Source organism: Oryctolagus cuniculus, chromosome 12 (genome assembly GCF_964237555.1).
Source record: "Oryctolagus cuniculus chromosome 12, mOryCun1.1, whole genome shotgun sequence".
Taxonomy (NCBI): Eukaryota; Metazoa; Chordata; class Mammalia; order Lagomorpha; family Leporidae; genus Oryctolagus; species Oryctolagus cuniculus.
Genome location: NC_091443.1, coordinates 63227910 through 63249427, shown reverse-complemented (window position 1 = coordinate 63249427; position 21518 = coordinate 63227910). Strand labels below are relative to the sequence as shown.

Below are 21518 nucleotides of genomic sequence, written 5' to 3'. Positions count from 1 at the left end.
ATAAAAAAATCTTTGGCAAAACACAGATCCCTCAGCCTAGCATTGCAGGGACACCTGCACCCACCTGCCCATGCCCACCTTTCCCAACTCCCAGGGTGCTCCCAACGATCTGGTGCTCCAGCCTGCCCTTGCTCCCAGGACAAACTCTCCAGTTTAGCACTTGGTTGTGCCGCCCGGAGCCCCAGGCTGCTGCTTCTGGTTTTTCTAACAAGTTTCCCCTCCTCTTCCAGGCCCCACTCAAAAGGCCATCTCCCTGAAGCCTTCCTCAGTCGCGGCATCCTGAGCGTTTGTGGATCCTTCAGCAGTTACCACCACACTCTCCGTTAGTTATTTTCAGCGCTGCCTCTCCAGGTGGACTGTAAGCTCCCCCGAGGGCAAGCACCAGGTTTTCAGCAATTAGCCCAAGGCCTGGAACTAAGCAGGCACTCAATGTTTGTGAAGGGGCCCAGGGTGTGCCCTCTGCAGGGTGCGGTGCTCTCTCCTGGCAGCTCCAGCAGGGTCTCCGGCTGTGTGTCAAATGCTCCAGCAGCCCCTGCGTTTTCCATCTCTCCTCTTCTCAGCCAGACGCTTATTCTGCCTTTGTTCATATCCAGGCAAGAAGAGGACAGGAGGGCCCCTTGGACGGGTTTGATCGGGATGTCACTCAGTAACAACGCCAGAGACATGCATTGTCCTCCAGCTGCGGGACCGGGGTTTTCTTCTGACCCGCCCGGCAGGCGAAGGGGCGCTTGCTGTCACTACGCCGTGATCCACTGGCACCCGCACCTTGCCTCCACCGGGCGCAGTCAGCCGCGTCGAAAAGCTCCCCGCCGCCTCCTCTCCTCCTCCTCTGAACGCCAGGCAATTATTCAACCCATTCCCGAGAAAGTAGACAAAAGTCACTCTGGCGCCCCCTCGCTCCCAGCCAGCAGAGAGCTCAGGGACTCTCTGGCGCTTCCGGAGCCTGCGCTAGGAGCTGAATCCCAGCCGTGCGACGTTGCTCCGACTGCGCTTCTGGCGGAGGTCAGAATTTTGCTTGGCCCCTTGCAATGTTTCCAAGGGAGGGTTCGTACATTCGTGACCGTCCCTGGCAGCCTCCCAGCCCGGGACTTGGGGCTGCACTCACCATTGGCCAGCCGGCGGCGTGACGCGCCGGGAGGCGGGGCCTCATCAGCTGTTTGCGGGATGCCCTGAGCGGGCGTATTTTGGAAACAATACCGCACCGTGCGGAGTGGCCTCCTCCCGCGCCCGCTGCCGCCGCCGCCCCTGCCCGCGCCTCCCGCTTCCCGCCGCAGCCCGGTGAGCGCCCGGGCGGCCGGGGGCCGGGCGGAGTTGGATCGCACCTCCTCGGGGAAGTGGGGAGCGGAGTCGTGCTGCGCGTGGGGGCCCGGGAGGGGTTTGGGCTGCGGGCATCTGGGTGACCAAGAAGACCTGGGCTGCTGGGGTGTCAGAACGGGGTGCAGAACCCACATCGGTGTGCCCTACTCCGGGAGGAAACTTGGGAATAGCATTTGGGACTCGAAGAAATTGAGTCTAGGTGGGCAGGGGAACCCGGGGCGCGCTGCGGAGCAGATCTGGGCGCCCGAGAACGGCGCGGCCTCGGGGTCCGATTTTGGGGTAAGGCAGGGCGTCGGGGGCGGTCCTGCCTCCCTGCGAAGTCTGAAGGCTCCTCTCCTTAACAGCTGGGCTGTTTCCCTCCTTCTCAATCGAGTCCGGGCGCCGAGCCCCCGAGCGCTCGTCACGCTGGACCCTGGCGCAGAGCCCTGGCATCACGACTCGGAGGCTGAGACCCTCTCCTGGAGTCACCCAGGTCTGGGGCGTGAGTGTGAGTGTGTGTGTTCTGAGGTTTTAGCCACCGTCGGTCGGTGTCTGGCTGCCGCCTTCTCCTAAGAGGAGGAGGAGCCTAAGTCAGCATCCCCGGTGGAGCCCTTTAGGGGCTGGGATGGCCCGTGCGTGTTGGGTTCCCCTCGCTAGGAATAAAGCATTTCCCTGGCAGTCTTCGCAGGAAGTGCCTTCCTCCTAAGGGTCTGGAGGGAGGAGAAGGTCTCTCTACCCGTTGGCAGCTTACACTTGACCTTGTCCAGCACCCCTCTGGGGGCTGCCACAGACGGACAGGACAGGAGAGCCACCTGCAGTTCCTGGGGGAGGGTGGGAGGGTCCCGGGGCTCGCGGAACCACGCCCTCTGGCTGCCCTTCCCCCACTGTCCAGTCCAGGCTGGGGTTGAACTTTGGGGCTTTGCTGGGAGGGGGAGGGGGAGGTGAGAGGCTTCAAAGGAAAAACCCAGACAATGACTCCTGCTTGTGATTGGCTCTGGAAGGCGCCTTCTTAGGTTGGGATGGCCAGCCTGCCGAGAGGAGGTTGAAAGGCAGGAGGGGGCGTCCCTGCCAGGTGACAACACTTGGTCCTCTTTCAGTCCCTGTTGCTGATAAGTCAGAGCCCCCACCCCTACCCCCACCAGCCCTGTCCCAAGAATGCCATGTGTCTGTTTTGCCACCCTAGCAGGCATCTCCTCACTCCAGGGAAGAGGGCAGAGACAGGACCAGAGACGGCTCAGGCACCGCATTGGGGGGTGAGGGCAGAAATGAGCATCTCAGAGAGACCTGGTATTTAGGAAAGGCAGGATTTCTGAATTTAACAGAGATTCCTTTAAGTCCTTCCCCAACCCACAGACCAGTTGGCTTGCTCTTCAAAGGCAGACTGGGCGACAGAACGCCATGGGATCTCTAACTGAGTCTCAGGGAAGGAACTTTGTCTTTCTGTTTCCTTAAGCTTCTAGGTGCTAGTTGCTTCGCGCTGTCCCAGGGGTCCCAAGGGGTTCCTGGTGTGTGTTTAGGGGGCTGGACTGGAAGCAAGATGCTGGGTGGCCTCTTGGCTAAGGCACGCTAGAGCCATCAGGTGGAGCAAGAGGAACTTCTTTATCACCAAGACACTCACAACAACAGCCTCAATAGTACAGGCAGCAAGTGAGGTCACAGCCAGAGGGCTGAATTTCACTTCCTTCTGTGAGGCAGGTCGCACCGCCCTCAGGTTCAGCGCTGGCAGGCATGGGAGGCTGTGGGGCCGAGGAGTTGACGTCCCAGGGACTAGTGAGTAGACTGCGCTGGGGCCGGCTGACACTTTGCCAGGGGCCGGCCCCGCCTGGCAGGCAACCTGTGCTGAGCAGACAGCTCTGCTGTGCGGGAGGAGAGCGGAGCAGAGGGGCAGCTGCAATGACTAACTTGGGGCTTTATCCCTTCTCCCAGGACACACTCTCACCACACCGCAGAGCCTGTTTGTTGTGTTGTGCAAGCAGGGGGTGGAGACTAGAGGAGATGGGCAGCAGGGCGGGGCTTAGCAGGTTTGGAGGGAACCTGGCTGCCCCGGGATGGCTGGCTTTTGTTTTTGCTGCTGAGCCGGGAGCTCAGCTCAGACTCAGGCTGAGAATTTGGAGAGTGCCCCTTAGGGGATACGCGTGTGTTGTGAGGTTGTGTGTACGGCCAGTCCCAGTCCCCCGAGCCCACCCACAGCCGTCCTGTTTACATTTTCCCAGGTGCCAGCATGATTGTATAGCTGATGCGACTACCCCTCAGCCTGAGTCACGAGAGGTTGGGGAGAGGTGGCCTGGGCTGTCCTCCACAGAGGTGTGGATGGGCTCAGCACACAGGCAGGTCACATTTTGGGGGTGGGTCCCCCCCTCCCCGCAGTGCTTTGGAAGGGGAGTAGTATGTCCACCGTACCTGGCCCCGTGCAAATGAATGAGAAGGGGAAGTAGTGAAGCAAGCCAAGAAGGAGGGGAGTCCTTGCAGGTATGGCTCGGCACGGGCAGCCGCCCAGATGCCTGCGTTGCCCTCACAGGGGACATGGAGCCACCTCAGTGTGTGGAGGAGCTGGAGGATGACGTGTTCCAGCCAGAGGACGGGGAGCCGGGGACCCAGCCCCAAAGCTTGCTCTCTGCTGACCCGTTTGCCCAGAGCCAGCTGGACTGCCCCCTGGGGCGGCTGCACCTCTTCCCTCTCACCCACTGCTGTGGTCCTGGGCTGCGACCCACCAGCCAGGAAGACAAGGCCACCCAGACCCTCAGCCCCGCCTCCCCGAGCCAAGGGGTCATGCTGCCTTGTGGGGTGACCGAGGAACCCCAGCGACTCTTTTATGGTAAGTGCTCTTAGCCTCAGGACTCCTCCTATAGAGGTTGGGGGAAAAGAGGGGACTTTCCCTGCCCAAGCCTGCCTTTGTGATTTCCTTCCCCTAAGTCCCACTGAGCAGCAGGGGCTGCTGAGTGCTGCTGGATGCTAAAGTCCCTGCCTTTTGCTACCCGCACCTGGACAAATGGCCCTGTCCTTTCTGTCCCTTCCTGGAAGGATCCCTTGGATCCAGGTGTCTCTTTTTACATCCTGCACCACTCCCCACCCCCACCCCCACCCCCACCTTTTTGTGTCCTGGTAGGGATTTACTTTGTCCCAAAGAAATCTGTGGGATCCATGACTCGCTGTTGACACTGAAGGGGAAAACCCAGCTGGTTCCAGGAGGGAAGGTTCCTGAAGGCAGAAAGTGGCCCCAGTGGTCACTTGGGACTTTCTGTGCCTGGAAGGGGAACTGGAGAAAGAGGTTGGGCCTGCCTGGGCTCCGTGCCAGCAGAGGGGCTGTGTCCAAGGCAAAGTCAGACAAGACCCCTTCATTTGTGGGCTCGAATGATTTGTTTTAGGGAGAAATATGCCCTCCTCCGGCAAAAGAGCAGCCTGTTCTTAGCACAGCAGCTTACGCGGGAGGGTGGAGGTTTGGGGGTTATCTCGCTGTGTCTGACGGGCCAGGCTGCGGAGACGCTGCAGTTATTCCCAGAGGGAACTGCCCCGTAGGGCGATTCTTGCCAAGCAGTTCTGGCGGCACTCAGAAGCTGGATGACGCCGGCCGGCGGGCGGGCGCGGAGGAGGGCGAGGCGGGGGAGGCGGCCGGCTGGCGCCCCTAGCGGTGGTACTAAGGCCAGCATGCGGTAAGGGTGCAGCTCCGGCCTCGCGGTCTCCGCCCCCCCCCCCCCCCCCCCCCCCGCCACCTCCGAGGCCGCTTCCAGAGAGAAACTTGGATCTGTTTGGGTCTCAGGAGTTTGTGCCACTGCCCACAGGGTCAGAAGCCTCCTCTACAGCTCTCCTCTACTGCGTTGAAAAAGTGAAGACATTTTTCACAGTTCTCTCTGTCCCTGGCTGTGCTCAGCCCGGGAAACTCTGGAGAGCTGCCTGCAGTGCTGTTCCAGGGAAGAGCTTCAACCTGCTACTCTGAGAATAATAAATTGTGGTCAAGTGTAGGTTGATAAATACGGACAGAAGGTTTACATGTTCACCCAGTCTGCCCTTTGCCACTGCCCTGACGGTGAATGGGGAGCCCATTGGACGGCTGTGACTGCTCCCTTCTGTTCCCCCAGCATCAGCTTCTATGCACTTGGGCAGCAGGCAAGCAGGCTGTCCGAGCTTGGCAGAGCTCCCTGGTGGAGGCAAACTGGCTCCTCTCCCTTCCCATACTGGGGTTTACCCTCAGCCCCAAGGCTTGGCCAGGAGAGGCAGGCGTGGAGGGCGGGGCAGGCGAGAAGACCGCTTAGAGCTGGGTCCTTTTTCTTTGCAGGCAATGCTGGCTACCGGCTCCCTCTCCCTGCCAGTTTCCCTGCAAACTTCGCGCTGGGGGAGCAGCCCCCTGAAGGGCAGTGGCAGCATCGAGCAGAGGTCCAGATTGCTCGGAAGCTTCAGTGCATTGCTGACCAGTTCCACCGGCTTCATTTACAGCAAGTAGGCACAGGGCTCTAGGGGGCGGGTAGGGCGCGAGGGGCCTAGGAGCCAGCGCCTGTCTCTGTCCTCCTATCGGCAGCTCTGGCTCTGCTGGGCCTCAAGGGCATGGTGGCAGAGTGTTAGCCTCGGCTGTCATCATCCCCACGGACAGTTTAGGCTGATCAGATGAGCACTGCTGCCCTCATCTCTCTCTGGTCTCCAAGTTGGTTGCCTGCCCATTCCCTCCCTGGGAAGGCGATGGCTCTCTCCTGAAGGCCAGCGCTGGGGGACTGTGTCTCGCAGACCTAAGGAGAGGTTTGCCAGGTGCTGTTGGGGGTGCAAGGGGATGGGGTGAGCCGGCCAGGGGATGGGGCCTGAGCGGGGGAAGGTGGCGGAACCGGTTGAAACCTGACACTTCCCAGCTGGGGAGGCCGCTCCTCACTCACTGTCTGTCTGGGATCCTGGGGCTGGGGCCTCAGGAGAGTGCACCTCCGATAGAGTCTCCCCAGAGCCGCGGCCGGCCGCTTGGCCGGGCGCTCTGCCGCCGCCGGCTGCTTGGCCGGCAGCCTGGCACCAGCCCCGCCAGGGCGGAGCATCGCGTGTCAGCCGAGCATGTGGCAGGGTCGGTCAACAAAGGCGGCGGCTGGCAGGCTCGTGCTGGAGGAGCCCTCCGTGCCACAGCCTGGAGGCTGCCCTGGGCCGCTGCTGCAGCACTGTCTGGGTCCGGCCCCCAGGCACTTAACCCTTTCCTTCCCGGCTGGCTCTCCGTAGGCTACCCTGCAGGGATCAGAGCCTGAGGGTGGATCCCTGCTGGTACAAGCACTGCAGAGGCAGGACCACTCCACCTGGACACGAAGGCACTCCCCATCCCTGGGACAGTGTTCCTGGCCAGTGGGCACTCTGTGTGTGTGTGTGTGTGTCTGGAAATCAAGAGTATAAATAACTCACCATCACCAGGCAGACCCTGAGGTTGCATGGGGGATTTTAGGTGACAGGGGAGTAACAAGTTTGATTTAGGAGCCAAACCATTGCTAGCACCAGGAGGGGGAGAAGAGGCATTGGCCTTGGATTTTCTGAGAGCAAGCCCAGGGGGTTGTGTGGTTCTGCTCGCTGCCGAGCAGCACTGAGGGAAACCTGGGGCTAGCCCTCACTGCGCCCGCCTGGTGGGCCGGCTGGTCCCTCAGTGATCAGGAAGGGAGGGTGGCCCTACACTTACATTATAAGGCAGCCTGGCCGCCTCTTCTGGCCCAAGCTGCAGTCCCTCTTCCCTCCTTTGATTGTTTTGTGGAAACTTGGCTTCGAGTTTCCCCTTCAGCCCTTGTGTGTGGACTCACTCTGATTCTTGGTTTCAGTCTCTTGGCCTCTTTCCTGCCCATTCACTCCACCCTGGTTGTGCAGGCCTGCAGCTGCGTGCGCCTGAGCCCAGCTCCCGGCTTGCAGTCCTGGGACCCACAGTGGCTGTGAGTCTCCTGGGCTCAACGGCAGGACTGTGCATGCAGCTTTCCCCCGCATAGTCTCCCGCTCTCCCTCCGCAGCTGTTTCCTGGAGCGTTCCCCTCCCTAGTCCTTGGTGAGCCCCTGGGGGCTTAGGAGCAGGTGGGAGGCCTCCCTTGGCCTGCCGTGTCCTGGTGTGGGACTGGAACACAGTCCCGGGAGGAGGAGACCCCTGTCCTGCACTTCTCTGCTTGGCGTTATTTCTCCCCATCAGGTCAGTTCCTGACAGGCACCGTCCTCTCTGCCAGAGCCACCCCAGCTCTGCCCTGCACCTCACCCATGCCGGCTCTTGCGTTCCTGGTGCCAGCTCCCTGCGGCTGCCTTGCAGCGGCAGGAGGTCGGCCAGTAAGGCCTTCCTGGCCCAAGGAGCTGGTTTTCCAAAATTTTCTCTGACAAAGAACCAGACTTTTTGTCTACTCCCTGGAGAATTCTCTAGAAAAGACTCTAGCTGTTAACCCACTCCTGCCCCCTAATTCTGCTCACGCATCTTGCGGACAGAGCTAGGGTGAAGGCCGCAGGCAGATGGAGCTACTGGCACGCCTGGGGCCTTTCGGCAGCTGGTTTTTAAGAAGTGAGTTGCTTTCTGAACTTGACCCTTACATGAACTATGGTCTAAAGTTTCGTATCTAGAAAGTGCCGTTGTCATTCCTGCATTTTTACGCTGTGTCTTTTCCTGTTCCCTTCCATCATCATTGTGGGCAGAGAAACTGAGGCACTGGGGAGGAAGCAGATGGGGTTAAGCCCCGAGGCTTCACTTCCAAGTTGGAAGGCCCATGGTTGAGGACCGGAAGTCGGTTGGCCTCCCTGAGCCTGTTTCTTGTTCTGTAAATGAGAGCTAACATCTCAGAGTCTTAGCAGGGACCTTGAAGGGTGCAAACACCCATGAGAGGTGCGGGCACACAGTGGACATTCTTCCACGCTGTCCCCTCCCACGTATTACTGTCCTAGGCATTGCCCACGTCTGCTCCTATGGATTCACAGTCACTTCCTGCCCTGCCTGTTGGTCTGATCCCTGGGCAGAGCTGTCCCTGAACTCCACCTCCTCCCCGCCCTCGCCCCGGCCAGAGGACTCCTCAGTCATGGACCCTGGCCTTGCCCATTTCTCCTCAAGGAGCGACAGTCATTGTGGGCTGCAGGGAGGGAGCTGAGAGAGGCAACCCAGGAGGCAGGAGGAGGTCAAGCAGGCCTGGCCGCCTTCTCTCCCCCAAGACCTGGAATGGTGTCCTGGGCCAGAACAGTGGTCTTTGGGCCGTGGCCCACCAGGGGGTGGGAACTCGCCACTTTGTCCCTGGTCAGGGATCTCCATCGCCTTTTCTCTGCACCTGGAGAAAGCTTCTCCATTGAAAATGTAGTACAGAGAGAGGGGGCATGATAATGGGAGAGATGGCAGAGGGCAGCAACTGACCCCTGGGGCAATGGCTTCCAAGAGTTCCCCTTGGTGTTGGCTTCTGTGGGTCAGGTACCTCTTTGCATATATTCCGAGGAGCCCAGAGGCTGGAGGGTCCGGCCAGCCTGGTTGCCCAGGTGATCCATACAGGCTGGCTCCACAGACCCACAGGCAAGAAGCTGAGGCAGAAGATGAGTCGGTGTGGTTGCCGGCTGTTGGTCTTGGGGTCACCAGGACAACAAGAGAAGTGGAGGCAGGGAGAGTGGGGTGGCAGCCTTTCCAAACCCCGCCACCTGGCCCACCTTCCTCTGACTGGGTCAGGAGTGGAGGTTTCCCCTCGTGGCACCACGGTGAGCCGACCTGCTGCAGCAGGAGCCCCAGTGGCCCGCCGACTGTGACTTGGGCTCTGTGAGGGGGGTGTTTCCGTGTCCCTCCAGCTTCTGCCTGGGATATGGAGGTGCAGATCTGCTTCCTAACGGAGCTCATGGCTGCTGGCCAGAGGGTCTGAGACCCAGCTTCTTTCCATTTCTTGTGTCTAAGGAGGGGCAGGAACCAGTGTCCCCTCCCCTGGGGAAAGCCTCCTGTCTCATTGGATTTCATCTTGAAATTTGTGAGGCTGTTTCTCGGTACTCTTAAGAAGCCAAGAATCCTCAGAAAGTAGCTACCAGAGGCCACTGAGGGAGTAAAGCTACTGGAGTGTCGGAATTCTTCATGTTGGAAATTCCTTTTTCATTTGGTCCAGGAGTGACTCCATTCAGAAAAATCAGATTTGGAAATTCCCTGAATAGTAATTGGATGTTTTGGAAAATGAAATTTGAGAAAACTTTCATGCACTAAGTTGAAACCATCTTCGGCTCTCATGTCACAGGAAGGAGATGGATCTGGGTTAAAATCCCAGCTCTGTCACTTTGCAGGTTCTGTGTTCGTGAATACCTCATTTCACCTCTCCAAGTCTTGGTTTCTAACCAAAAGTTTCTTCAGGAAGTTTGTGAGAAAACGGAATGAAAAGATGTTTTGGGTTTGTGGCACAGTGCTCAGGATGCTGCTTCAGATCCCCATATCCCGTGTCAGAGGGCCTGGGCTCCAGTCCCTGCTCTGCTCCCCTTCCAGCTTCCCGCTGATGCGCACCTTGGGAGGCAGCAGATGATGGCCCAAGAACTTGGTGGGAGACCCGATTGAGCTTGGGACTCCTGGCTTCCGCCTGGCCTCACCCTGGCTATTGTAGGCATTTGGGGAGTGGGTCTGCGGATGGAAGGTCTCTGTCTCTGTCTATCTCTCTCACTCTGCCTTTGAAATAAAACTTTAAAGGAAGGTTGACTTTGACACAGAAAAAGTTTGAAATCCACACACAGTTTTTCCAGAATCTACATCTCCCTCCACGAACTCTTTGAGTGAATGGTTTGAAGACTCCTGGTGCTTGCAGAACACACCGTGGGGGGTTGTGAGATGATTGAGGTGTGGACAGGTGGTCACTGTTAGCCGTGGGATAAAAGCTGACTTCAGGATTCCACTTGGACCCAGCTTCCCGGTGCTTGGAGAGCTCTTCTGGTGTTTGCATGGCTTCTTAGCCAGCAGCACCCCTGCCAGCAGCCTGGGTCCTTTGTCCAGGGAGCCGGTGACTGCTTCCTGACCCCTGGTTGGGGGGGGTGGGTAGGACTGTCCTTGTTGGTGAGTGGTTTTCTGGAGCCCAGACCATGGCTAATGAGATTGCTCAAGGTCTCAATGGGCAGCCCTGGGCAGGGTCCCCAGAGACTTGCCCTAGATGAGCAGGGTCCCCAGGAGCCAGCTTCTGTCCCAGGAGTGGGAGATCCACCCAGGACGTGCTGGGGAGGAGCAGAGCTGGGGGAGGGGCGGCGGCGAGCCGGTGTGTGCGTGAGAGCCAGGGCCGGGGCTGGGGGCCCTGTGTTTGCTCTGTGGCTGGCTCTGTTTATGTCGCTCGCTATATTTAGCTTCTGAGTCATCCCGGGGGCAGACTAGAGGCTGGGTTCTCCACACACTCTGCACCTGACCGCTCTTTCTTCCAGGACCAGGGCCCTGAAGTTGTGGACAGCCATGGGCATGGGAGTTGACTTTTGTTCTTGGGGGTGTGTGGGGGTGGGGGGGTGGGGCACAGGGAAAGAAGAGTAAAGAAAAATGTCTGGTTTGCCTCTTGACCCATGCCTGCAGCCAGGAGGAAACTTTGCCTGCCCAGTTTGCACACTGGTTCCAGATGAGATCAGAATAGCCAGCTACAAAGATCTGTGTTGGGCCTCAGAGACCTAGGCTTCCTCCTCCGTAGCCGAACAGACCCACAACAGGCCTGCCCGTGGTATTCCCTCCCCCACCCCCACTCCTGCTTTCTGCCGGGGCCCAGTAGTCTCTCGAGCTGCTGTGAAGTTGCCCGTAGTCAGATGGAGCTACTCTCAGATGCAGGGAAACTAAAACAGCCGGATCTCTGGGGGAGCACCAGGAGGGGCTCAGTGATTTCTGTCTCCAGCCCAGGCCTGAGTCTTGGGTGGTACAGCACTGCCCTCCTCCCCTCACCTGCCCATGGCTGCAGCCCGTCGGAGGAAGTCTTCCAGTGAGAACCGGCTGGCCCCAGGCTGCCCTTCCTTGCTTTGGAGAGGCAATTGGTGTCGCCGTGGCGGCTCTGACATGCTGTAAGTGCCATAGTCACGCCGAGGAAGACCTCAGCAAGAGCCTTTCTCCCTCTTCCGTTCAGCCACATTGCCAGTCCGGAGCAGGGAGCCCACCAGGCCCGAGGGGCTGCCCCCGGGTTTCAGAATCCCTGGCTTGACCTGGCAGCCCATGGCTGCTTTGGCTCATCTCAGAGGAAAGTCCAGGGCCTCCCCAGGACGCCGTGGGTCTGCTCTGAAGACGGTGCTCCCAGGGCAGGCCCTGCCAGCCTCGAGTGTCAGGCCATGCTCAGCAAGGAGACGTGTGGTCCCAGGGTTTCCTTGCGCTGCCGCCGGGTGCAGGTAGTAGGTGTGCCTTCCTCATTTCATCACCAGCAACCTCAAAGTCCCCTCCACTGTCCCTGCTTGATGCTCTGGAAGTGAGGTGCCAGGCCCTAGTTGTTGCCCTGGGAGTTGTACAGAATTTATCGATTCTGAAACCAAGGTCTTCCCGCCATCCCGTGCCTGCTTCTCGGTGGGCGCGTTCCAGAAAGCGAGCCTACGATGGAGCTCTCGTGTGTTGCCCCGACCCACTCTGCCTCATTTCATACTTAGTCCTGGGTTCTTGCTTTTCTCTCCCAGAACAAGGTCTATATCTTAATCATCTCTGTATCCCTCAGAACGCTTAGCTCGGTTGGACGCTTGAGAAGAGCGTGCTGAGTTGCACAAAAATATCTTCCCAACCGCTTTCCAGTGGAATTTTCCTAAGGTCTCTCTTATCTCAGTGTTCCTGCTCTCAGTGGCAAGGCTCTTTCCTCCCTTGGCCTGGGGGGTTTTAGAGCATGGCCTGGGAAAGGGAAAAGTGGGAAATCTGTGCTTGAGGGGGTGCGCGCCACCCTGGACAAGTGGAATATGCAGTTTCGCCATGCCAAGAAGCACAGTGTGCTTTCGGAACACGGTCCCGAGTCACCACTTCAGACCAGCTTCGGCTTGGTTTCTGTTTGATCTTCAGTGAGCTGCACCTCGCAAAGGTTCATTTTTTTCTGGTCCACAGCATCCTTACTAAATAGTTAATGATCTGGAAACAATGTCTTTAAACTACTAGTAGGGAATGCAGCGGCGATTTGCTTTGAAAAGGTAACACTATTTTCATAATGTGAGTGAACACACTAATATTTTTAAAATCATTTATTTATTTTATTTGGAAGGCAGAGATAGAGAGAGCTCCCATCTGCTGGTTCACTTCCCAAATGCCCACAGCAGCCTGGATCTGAGAGCTGAGTCTGGCTCTTCCACGTGGGTGGCAGGGACATGGCCCCTCGAGCCATCACCTGCTGTGTTGCAGGGTGCACGCCAGCAGGAAGCTGCACTCAGGAGTGGGGTTGGGACTCACACCAAGGCACTCCAGTATAGGATGCGGGCGCCACAAGTGGCCTCTTAGCTGTTACACCAAACACCATCCCCCGCCAGCAGCGCGATATTTTAGCAAAGGGACAAGACTTTGGAGTCAGCAGTCAGGGGTTGGGATCACCTCCCTCCTGACTAACTTGCCTGGGGTGACTTTCCAGAGCTTTGCTTTTGCATCTGTAAAACGGACTTGAGGGGCCCTACGTGGGGCCCGGGTCCCACATCCCAGTGAGGGTCACCTGACCAGGCAGGCGCACACGCCTTCCTAGGTCTGAGGTTTTGGAGGATGCCCTCCATTTGGTAACTTTGCATCTTGTGCGCTAGGTTCTTTTAAAATGTGGCTTTGCTCCTTCCTCCAGTTCTTTGGGGGTGATTTAGTTCTTGCTAGAGCAGCTGGAACGCGGCTGACACACGAAGCCCCCCGAGGGTGTGAATTGGATCTGAAAGAGGAGGGAGATCCTTATCCGGGGAGGGTGTGCTTGGTTGGGAGGCTGTGGGCCTCGAAGCTGAGACTGATTTGTGTGATGCTGCCTTGACACACACCGTAGCCATAGCCAGCTCCTTTTTTTTTTTTTTTTTTTTTTTTTTTTTGGTTTAAAGCCTCTACCAGCAGGGCATCTCCCAGACAGGAGGGTGATCCCATCACAGAAAGTCCGTCCATTGCTCCTACTGGCTAGATAGCAGTTGCTCTGGCCCAGACAAGTGGGTTCTGCTGTTGGGCTGACGTTCCGTTGTCAGTACTGTGTGCACTTGTTGAGTACCTACTGTGTGCTATCCAAATGATCATGAAACAGTCAGAGTACTTTGCGCTTGGCGGGGAGTTGAACACTTCTCAGCCAGCTGCCTCCATCCCCTGCCCGCAGCGAGAGAGCGAGGAGAGAGTGAGGCCGAGCTCAGCCGCCCCAGAGGTCTTCCTTGCCTGCCTGTCCTGCTGTCTTGACTGGAGAGTGCTTTCCCCTGCTGCGTCGGGGCTCCCACCTCTGTTCTTTCCCTCTGGGCCTCGCCCGCCCTCTCAGCTGCTCTGTAAGTCTGGTGGCTCTGGGGTAAGCTCTCCATCCCCAGGGCCCCGGTCCCCCACCGCTGGGGCATCCCTACTGTCCATTCTGGAAGACCCCCTGGGAGGGACACTAGGAGGGCTGGGCCTTGCTCCAGAGGTTGGTCCTGGTTGAGGTCAGCTGATGAACTGGGCGCTGTGCCAGGTGCCCTGGAGGCAGGGCCATGTGTGGTCCTGCCCGGCTCCCTCACCTTCTGCCCCTCGCCCCCAGCCCCTCCTGGCAGGACGCCTGCTCTCTGGTGTTTCCGTGTCTGTGTGCCTCATCCCCGACCGTGACGGCCGATTTCCCTCCTCTCTGGCCTCCCTTCATGTCCTCTATCTTTTTATATTAAGACCCTTTGGCTTAACTTTTGGGAAGTATTTTCTTTATCGCTTTCCTTGTCATCAGGGCATCCTTTGATTCTTGGGATGTGAGGTGGCTGGAAAAGGAGTTGCCCTGTGGCAGGAGAAGGCTGGAGGGAAGGATGCGGCACCTGCTGGTGCCCAGCGAGGGCTCATGGCCTGGGGGTGGGGTCCCAGCCCTGTTCTGCTGGTCTCCAGCCTTCAGTCGTTACAGCTCTGAGTCACAGGCCTTGGGGGACTGTGGATGACAAACTCCTGAGGGCTGGAAAGCACCTCCCTGGTTTCCAAAAGGCAGTCTGTGGCCCGGCCAGCGGGGCAGGAAGACACTGAAGAAGGGAGCAAGCACGAAGTGTTTTCTTCCAGGCTGTACGTAGGATCCTGAGTGAGTTCACCTTCTTCTCTGTAATGTCTTGTATCTTCCCATTTTTCTACCATTCACATGTATTGCTCTGATGGTTAAAATATCTAAAATAAATGTCACTTCTGATTTTCAAACTGTCATCCAGGGAGCTTATTCAATATGCAGATTCCTGGGCCCCCTTCCTGGAGATCCTTAGTTGGTATGGGCAGGGTCAGGGCACTGTCTTTACCGTGGCCCCGTACCCCAGCAGGTTTTGTGACACAGGCAGGCTTGGAGACCGCCCATCTAAAATAGCAAGGAGTCAAATGAGGACTCACACACAGAGCCCAGCCTACAGCCAGGGCCTCTGGTTCCTGCCCTGGGGATCCATCAGTGCCTTCCTTGCCAGTACTTGAGCCCTAGGACTGCCACAGGCAGAGGAGTGGAGCTGGATCCTCCCCAAGGTCTGCCTGTGTGCCCAGCAGTTCTGACAGCACACTTTGGCTCACAGCCGCTTATGGTTCCTCCCAAACTCCCAAGCACCGTAGGTAAAAGTGCTACCTTGCTTCATCCCCAGAGACTTCAGGGCCCAGGAAGTTGCACAGTTAGCCTCCATTAATGGCATTTGGGAGAAATCGAGGCTTACAGAGATGGGATTGACCCAGGCCCCCAACCAGAATTGAGCTCTCTCTTCCATGGCCATTGAAATCTTTTGAGATGGTTTAGTGATGGGGATGTAGAATAAGGAAAGATGGATGGAATGAGAGCTGTGTTAATGTGGGTTAAGCTGCATCTCACATCGGAGTGTTTGGACTAAATCCTGTCTCTGCTTCTGATACAGCATCCTGCTAATGTGCCTGGAAGGCAGAAGACGATGGCTGAAGTACTTGGGCCTGTGCCCCAATGTGGGAGGCACCGATGGAGTTCCAGGGTCATGGTTTCTATCTGGCCCAGCCCCGACCATTGTAGCCTCCTGAGGAGTGAACCAGTGGATGGAAGATTGGTTTCTCTCTCCTTCTTTCTCTCTCTGTGTCACTCCGCCCTTTAAATAAAGAAATACATAGATCTCTTTTTTTAAGATTTATTTTTTAATTTTTTATGTATTTGAAAGACAGTTACAGAGAGAGAGAGAGAGAGGTCTCCCATCTGCTGGTTCACTCCTGAAATGACCACAATGGCCAGAGCTGAGCTGATCTGGAGCCAGGAGCCAGGAGCTTCTTCCAGGTCTCCCACGTGGGTGCAGAGGCCCAAGGACTTGGGCCATCTCTTCCACTGCTTTCCCAGGCCATAGCAGAGAGCTGGATGGGAAGAGGAACAGCTGGGATTCGAACTGGCACCCATATGGGTTGCTGGCACTGTAGGCTAGGGCTTTAACCCACTGTGCCACAGTGCCAGCCCCAAGAAATCTTTAATGCAAATACATCTTTAAAGCAAATACATCTTTAAAGCAAATGAAGATGGATAATGGCACTGGGAGCATAGTGGTTATGGTTAGTGACTTGGCTCTAGAACCCAAAGATCAGGATTCAGTACAGTTCTTGCCACTTGCTGGTTAGGTCTTGCCTAAGTTACCTCGCCCTGTCAGTCACTGTGCCTGTAGTTGGCATGGTCACAAACACCGGCCTCACAGGGCTGCTAAGGACCGAAGGCTATAGCGCGTGTGGGGCAGTGCTTCTCGCACGCTGGCCTTGCCATCGCCAGGGACCCTGCTACAAATTCACGCTCTGTTTCAGCTGCATCTCTGAAGCTGCTGGGCCGCGGTGTGCGAAGCAAGGACGCGGGGCACGGCCACGGGCTCACAGCCCTGGTGGCTGTCACGCGGGGACTGCTTGCACACAGGCACCTGAGGAGCTGCGGAGTTCCAGCGGGCTGGCCTCTCCAGGGACTGCGTTCTTCCTGGATTCTTCGGCTCTTCCAGCACATGACCTTTGCCCCTGGGGAGGGGAGGCAATGGGAAGGGAGGGGTCCCGTGCCCAGCTGCTGCCGGCTGAGGCCTCCTGTCCGTCCGCAGCTGAGGCCATTTTCACGTGACTTCACTCTGCCCAGCTTTTGTTAAGCCACGAGTGTTTCCTCTTTTTACTCATCTTTGTTTACAAAACACGAGGAAGCCTTCGGTCTCCCTGCCAGCTGCCCTGGGCGGCTGTGCCACACCCGACTTCCCTTCCCTTCCTCGTGGTGGCCCGGCCTCCAGCTTGCTGGGTTGTTTTCCAGTCTCTTCCGCAGGAGGAAGAGGAACGCTGTTGCCTTGGATTGGGGGTGGTGTCGCAGGTTCACCTGTGTTGTTAGGGCCCTGAGCTCGGCCTCAGTGGATGCCTCTCATCTCCTTGCCCCACCCCTCCCCTGCCGGGCGGGATGCAGGACAACCCAGCAGCCCCCAGGTTCTCTTGGGGTAAGGTCAGGGAGGCGGGGGCTGCACGTGACCTCGAGGACTTGCCTGGTGGGGCTGGTGCTGTGGTTAAAGCCAGCAGAGGAGAGGGCTCCGTGTCCCAAGTCCAGCCTGTGGCTGCTCCTTTCTGCCACACTAGGGTTGGATTCCCCTGCCCATTGAGAACCCCGTGGTGAGGCCCCAGGCCAGACAAAGAGAGGACAAAGAACAAAGATCCCTCTTCCAGCAGCCCGGAGTCCCCCTGGGGCCTTGGCTGGCCCCTGGGAAGGGTACCTGTGTGGGCAGAGCACCAGACACAGTGCCATGAGCCACTGACCCCTGAACTTTGCCCCCAGCCTCCCAGCCTGACAGTAGGACCTGGGATAACCTCCAGAGCGTGGTGTGCATTCTTTGTTTTTGTTTTGTTTTCAAGTATGTTCTTGCTTAATGTTTAATTGGCTCCAGTCAGTAGGAAAGCGCTCCAAGAGGGATTATTTATGGCTTACTGTCAAGAGCGGCTATAAAAAGGGCAGTGCTGAGCTGGAGATGCTGGGAAGGCAGAGAGGGCGGGCGCTCGAGTGAGTGTGTGTGTGTGTGTGTGTGTGTGTGTGCGCGCGCGCGCGTGTTTGCACTGGATGAAATCAGATTTTTGCTGCCTCAGCAGTGTGGTTTAAATTGAAGATTAACCCTTTGACCTTCACAGTGTCAAATCACTTGCAGATGGAGGCTCCCCCGCTTCTCCCCCTTGTTCTCTGTGTTACTTTGGAGTGGGGGGAGAGAGAGGGGCACTTCTTCTCTTTCTCTCTGAAGCGAGTTTGTTGTTCGCGCAGCTGAGGTTTGAGGGGCTCGGGAGCCAATCTGATTAAAAGCAGCACTTGGCTAAACTCTGGAAAATCCTGCAAGCAGGGGGAAAAGTTTAATCCTCTTGTGCACAGTGCATATAGAGCCTGGTCTTTGCTTTGTGATGTTAAAACTGTAATTGTTTTTGGAGGACTCCACTGTCACCAAGTCTTTCTTGCCTCCCCAGCACCCTCCGCAGCTTGCTGTGCTGATGGGATTTGGGTGCTCAGGGAGGGCAGAGTGGAGCTTTTACTGCAAAGGATAAGCAGTCATCTAAGGTGTCTGGGAGCCAGGTTGATTTTGTTTTCTTCTCTGCAGCACCAGCAGAACCGAAATCGCGTGTGGTGGCAGATCCTCCTCTTCCTGCACAACCTGGCTCTGAATGGTGACGAGAACAGGGATGGGGCAGGTCCTAGGTGAGGTTGGGCCGCCGCCCCCTGCGCATGAGCACCAGGAACACCGGCTGGAACAGAGCCAGGACTGACGCTGTGTCTTGTGAACTTGGCTTTGGTGGTTGTTGTATTTGTTTGTTTTTGTTTTTACATTTCTCTCTGTACATACGACATTCCCCAGGGGAACCTTCTTGCCTTGTTCAGGAGCAAGGGCCTTTGTCAAACACTGTTCAAGGATAGGCTGTGCGTCTACGATGCTGGCAACTCCCAGGGGCCCTGATGGCAGATGTCAAATCTGCCCCCTTGGTGATGTCCAGGGAGTTGACTGTAATTTCTCCACAGGCGCTTGGTTGAAAATAGGACACTGGGTTGTCTCCCAGTGCCACCTAACTAACCTGCCAGCCCTCCACTGCGGATGGGACCTTCATCCTGAGAGTCACCTGCTTCCACTCCCCAGGGCATGGCCAGGGGCCTCTAGGCTGAGGCAGGTCACTAGGCTGGCCAGACGGCCATGGTCTCCCCCGCCACCCAGCCGCTGCCAGCCCCCAGGGCTCAGGGATCCTTGCCCAAGCCCCTGTTGCCTCCAGCAGACCTCAGGGAGGGATGGGTTCCTCCAGGGACCCTTTGACTGTGCCATGACATGAACCCAACTTCCGGGAAGGCCTCAAATCTGACTTGGTCCCATGTCGAGGGCCCAGGATCGGTCCTGGGGTGCCGGACTGCTGCCACCTGCGGCTGCCTGGGACTGGCAGGTGCCAATCGTGGAGGAGCTGAGTAGCCCATCACCGTGCTGCAGCCAGCAGCTCGTGCCTGTGTCAGGTCTTCTTTCAACAGATCCAGCCCTGGGACTGCAGTCCACCCCATCATGAGCACTGTTGAGCATCGAGGGGCTGCCCTGCCCCAGGGCCAGGGAATTTGGTGGCCATCCCGCCAGCTCCAGGGGCCCTCCGGCCCCTTGGTTTCCTTGGAAACAACATACCTCCTCCTCCTTGTCCCCTTCCTTTTTCACACCTAGTGGGACACAGGAAGAAGCCAGGCCAGTGGCTTTGTCAGCTGGACAGCGACTTTCAGAGTGATAGACAATGGCTAGACGTGCGGAACCGGCAATGCTGGGCACACATTTCCCGCAGCCTTGAGCTTCCAGCTGGGCCAGAGCGGCATGCTCTGGACCGCAGCAGGCGCGGGGCTGCCTCTGGACTTCTCCCCTTCCCTCCCCTTGCCGTGGCACTAACGGAGAGACTTAAAAGCAGCCGGGCTGGAAGCTCCGAGAGCAGCCACAGGGAGTCTGTTAACCAGACATCTAGAAATTAAACGATAGTTTTTGCCTGTGTAAGAAAAGACAACATTGGTGCTAAAGGAGAAGCAAGGCCCAAACCTGGGCAGAGACGACCCCAGGGCTACTCAAGGAGATTGGAGGAAGACTCTCACATCTGAGCAGGCTCGGGCTCCTGGAGGTCTTCGGCTGGTCTCCGGGACGTACAGCTGGGCAGGTTGCCCAGTGGACGAGGGCGGCTGCAGGGAACTGTGGAGGCTGCGTCCGCCCGCCCCGCCCGGGGAAGGGGCGCCTTTCCTGATTTGCACAGAGGTACCGCGAGCTCTCCCAGTGGCCCGAGGACAAGGACCTCCTGCCGTGCCTGTAAGCCTTCGGTTCATCCTCCCAGATGTTCTAGACGTATTACCTCTTCTTGGCCAGAATTCTATTCTCAGGGTGTGTAGCATGGCTTGTCTGGTGAGAAGACAGCTTCCTGCTCGCAAGGAGAAGGCGGCCAGGGGACGGGCATGGAGGCCAGCTCCAGGACACGCTGACTGCTGTGAAAACCTGGCTTTCCTTGTGTGTTGCCATGCCATGTCGTGATGTGTGTGGGACCCACGTTGGTTGTTTCCCCTCTCCTGGATGGAGGCTGTGACAGGCAGGAGGCTTTGTGTGCTTGAGTGCTGTCCACACAGACCAGGATTGTCCATACCGGCTGCCTGTCACCCGTCCCGGGCAGCTTTCCACCCAAGCTGAGCAGGAGAGAAGATGGCCTAGCCCCTGGTGTCAACTTCAGAGAGCTGGCCAGGCCCAGGCTGCTCGCCCACCAGACCATCCCGCCTGATCCCAGTGGAAGGGGCCTCGCCACGCTGTTGCCATCTTCTGCAAACCCAGAGCTGCAGGTGTCAGGCAGCCCAGGCCAAACTGAGACCCCCTTTCATCCCTCACCCCCACCCTGGAGGAAACCCCCTGGTGGCCCCAGCAGGGAGAGAGGGTTCCCCTGGGTGTCTGTTTTTAATTGGCTGGCAATCTGGGCCCTTTCCCTCCCTGCCTGGTGAGTGGGCCCAAACATTCCTCAAGTCCAGCCTCAGGAGACGCCCCTCCCCCTGGGCCCCCCTACGGGTCCCATCCCCCACCGGGGAGCCGGTCTGTCTCTGGGAGCCGGTCTGTCTCCGGTCTGTCTCCGGTGAGGAGCTGGGAGAGCATCAGAGGGAGGGAGCGGTGACCTGGGTCCTGACCTGTAGGCAGCTGAAGGCCTGTGGGGCTTTTGCGGCCTGCTGGGGTGGGGGCTGGGAGAGGGAGTGGATGCTTCCCTCACCCTGGAAGAAATGCCCTGGAGGAAGGGTTAAGACAGCCTTCTCTTTCAGAGCCGAAGACTGGAGCATTCTGGAAGCCTGTAGACAGATCTGGGGAGGGGCCCCCAGGCCCGCCAAGGGTGGAGGACTGGGCCTGTCTCAAAGTCCAGGCGCCTGGAGAGCTGCTCCCAGCCTCTTGCTCAACCCCAGGTGGAAGAAGGTCACCTGAGTGCCTTCCTCAGCCTGGGGGAGTGGGCCTGTGTCACTATCAGGTGGCCCCAGGGAGAGCTGTGTGCCTGCGGGATTGTTTCTGGGACTCAGAGGGGCAGTCCGGCCCTGTCCTCTGCGGGCCCCACCTGGGCTGGCCTGGGGGGAGGACAATGGAGCAGTGTGCCGGTCCTGATAAGCAAGGAGCCTGCTTCCCCAGTGAGAGCTTGTGTTCGTTTCCAAAGAGGGATGGGGAGATGGGGTGGCAGGTGGGGAGGAGCTCGGGCGCCAGGCTGGCCTGTGGGTGCACCCTGGGCAGCTGGCAGGCAGGACGCTGAATCTGGACGGCAGCATGAGCTCTTCTGGGGATGCCAGCCTCTGGACCGCAGGTGCTCCCGGGCCTGCACTGCTCCTGTCCCTGCTCGGAGCGTGCCAGTGGCCCACCCCATCCCTGGGTCCCCAGGGGTTGTAGGGGGAGACCCAGTGAGAATGTAGCATTTCCTTCACCCCTAGGTTACTTCCCTGGGGTCTGGGCACTCTGCCTCTGGGAGAGAGCCAGAGAGGAAGAGGGAGAGGAATGGGGACCCATTTTGTTTTTAACCTGTACAAATATGGCTTTGTGTTAGACACATGCATGTATGTATGTGTGTGTATGTATATAAATATATAAATATATATATTCATTTTCCCCTCATCAATTGGTACAATTTTTAATAAAAAGCATTTAAAGAAAAGCTGGTCTTTTTATTCTTTTTAAATATTTATTTGAAAGGCAGAGTAGGGAGAGAGAAAGAGAGAGCTTCCATCCACTGGATCATTTCCCAAATGGCCACAATGGCTG

The 21518-nt window shown here is 57.8% G+C and overlaps 1 protein-coding gene across 4 annotated transcripts; it reads left to right on the top strand.

The window, feature by feature from the left end:
• The first annotated feature begins 1126 nt into the window (after window positions 1-1126).
• Window positions 1127-21411, top strand: BMF (Bcl2 modifying factor). 4 transcript variants are annotated; one of them, XM_008269213.4, is made up of 5 exons: window positions 1127-1278; window positions 1662-1789; window positions 3815-4111; window positions 5570-5730; window positions 17850-21411. In XM_008269213.4, the coding sequence occupies exons 3-5, from the start codon at window positions 3820-3822 to the stop codon at window positions 17949-17951; spliced, it is 555 nt and encodes a 184-aa protein (XP_008267435.2). In that variant the 5' UTR covers window positions 1127-1278; window positions 1662-1789; window positions 3815-3819; the 3' UTR covers window positions 17952-21411. The 4 variants fall into 4 exon arrangements, with proteins under 4 accessions (XP_008267435.2, XP_069909464.1, XP_069909463.1 ...); XM_070053363.1 differs by lacking the exon at window positions 17850-21411 and adding an exon at window positions 15168-16053; XM_070053362.1 differs by lacking the exon at window positions 17850-21411 and adding an exon at window positions 16060-16523 and having other exon boundaries at window positions 1189-1278.
• The last annotated feature ends 107 nt before the right edge of the window (window positions 21412-21518 follow it).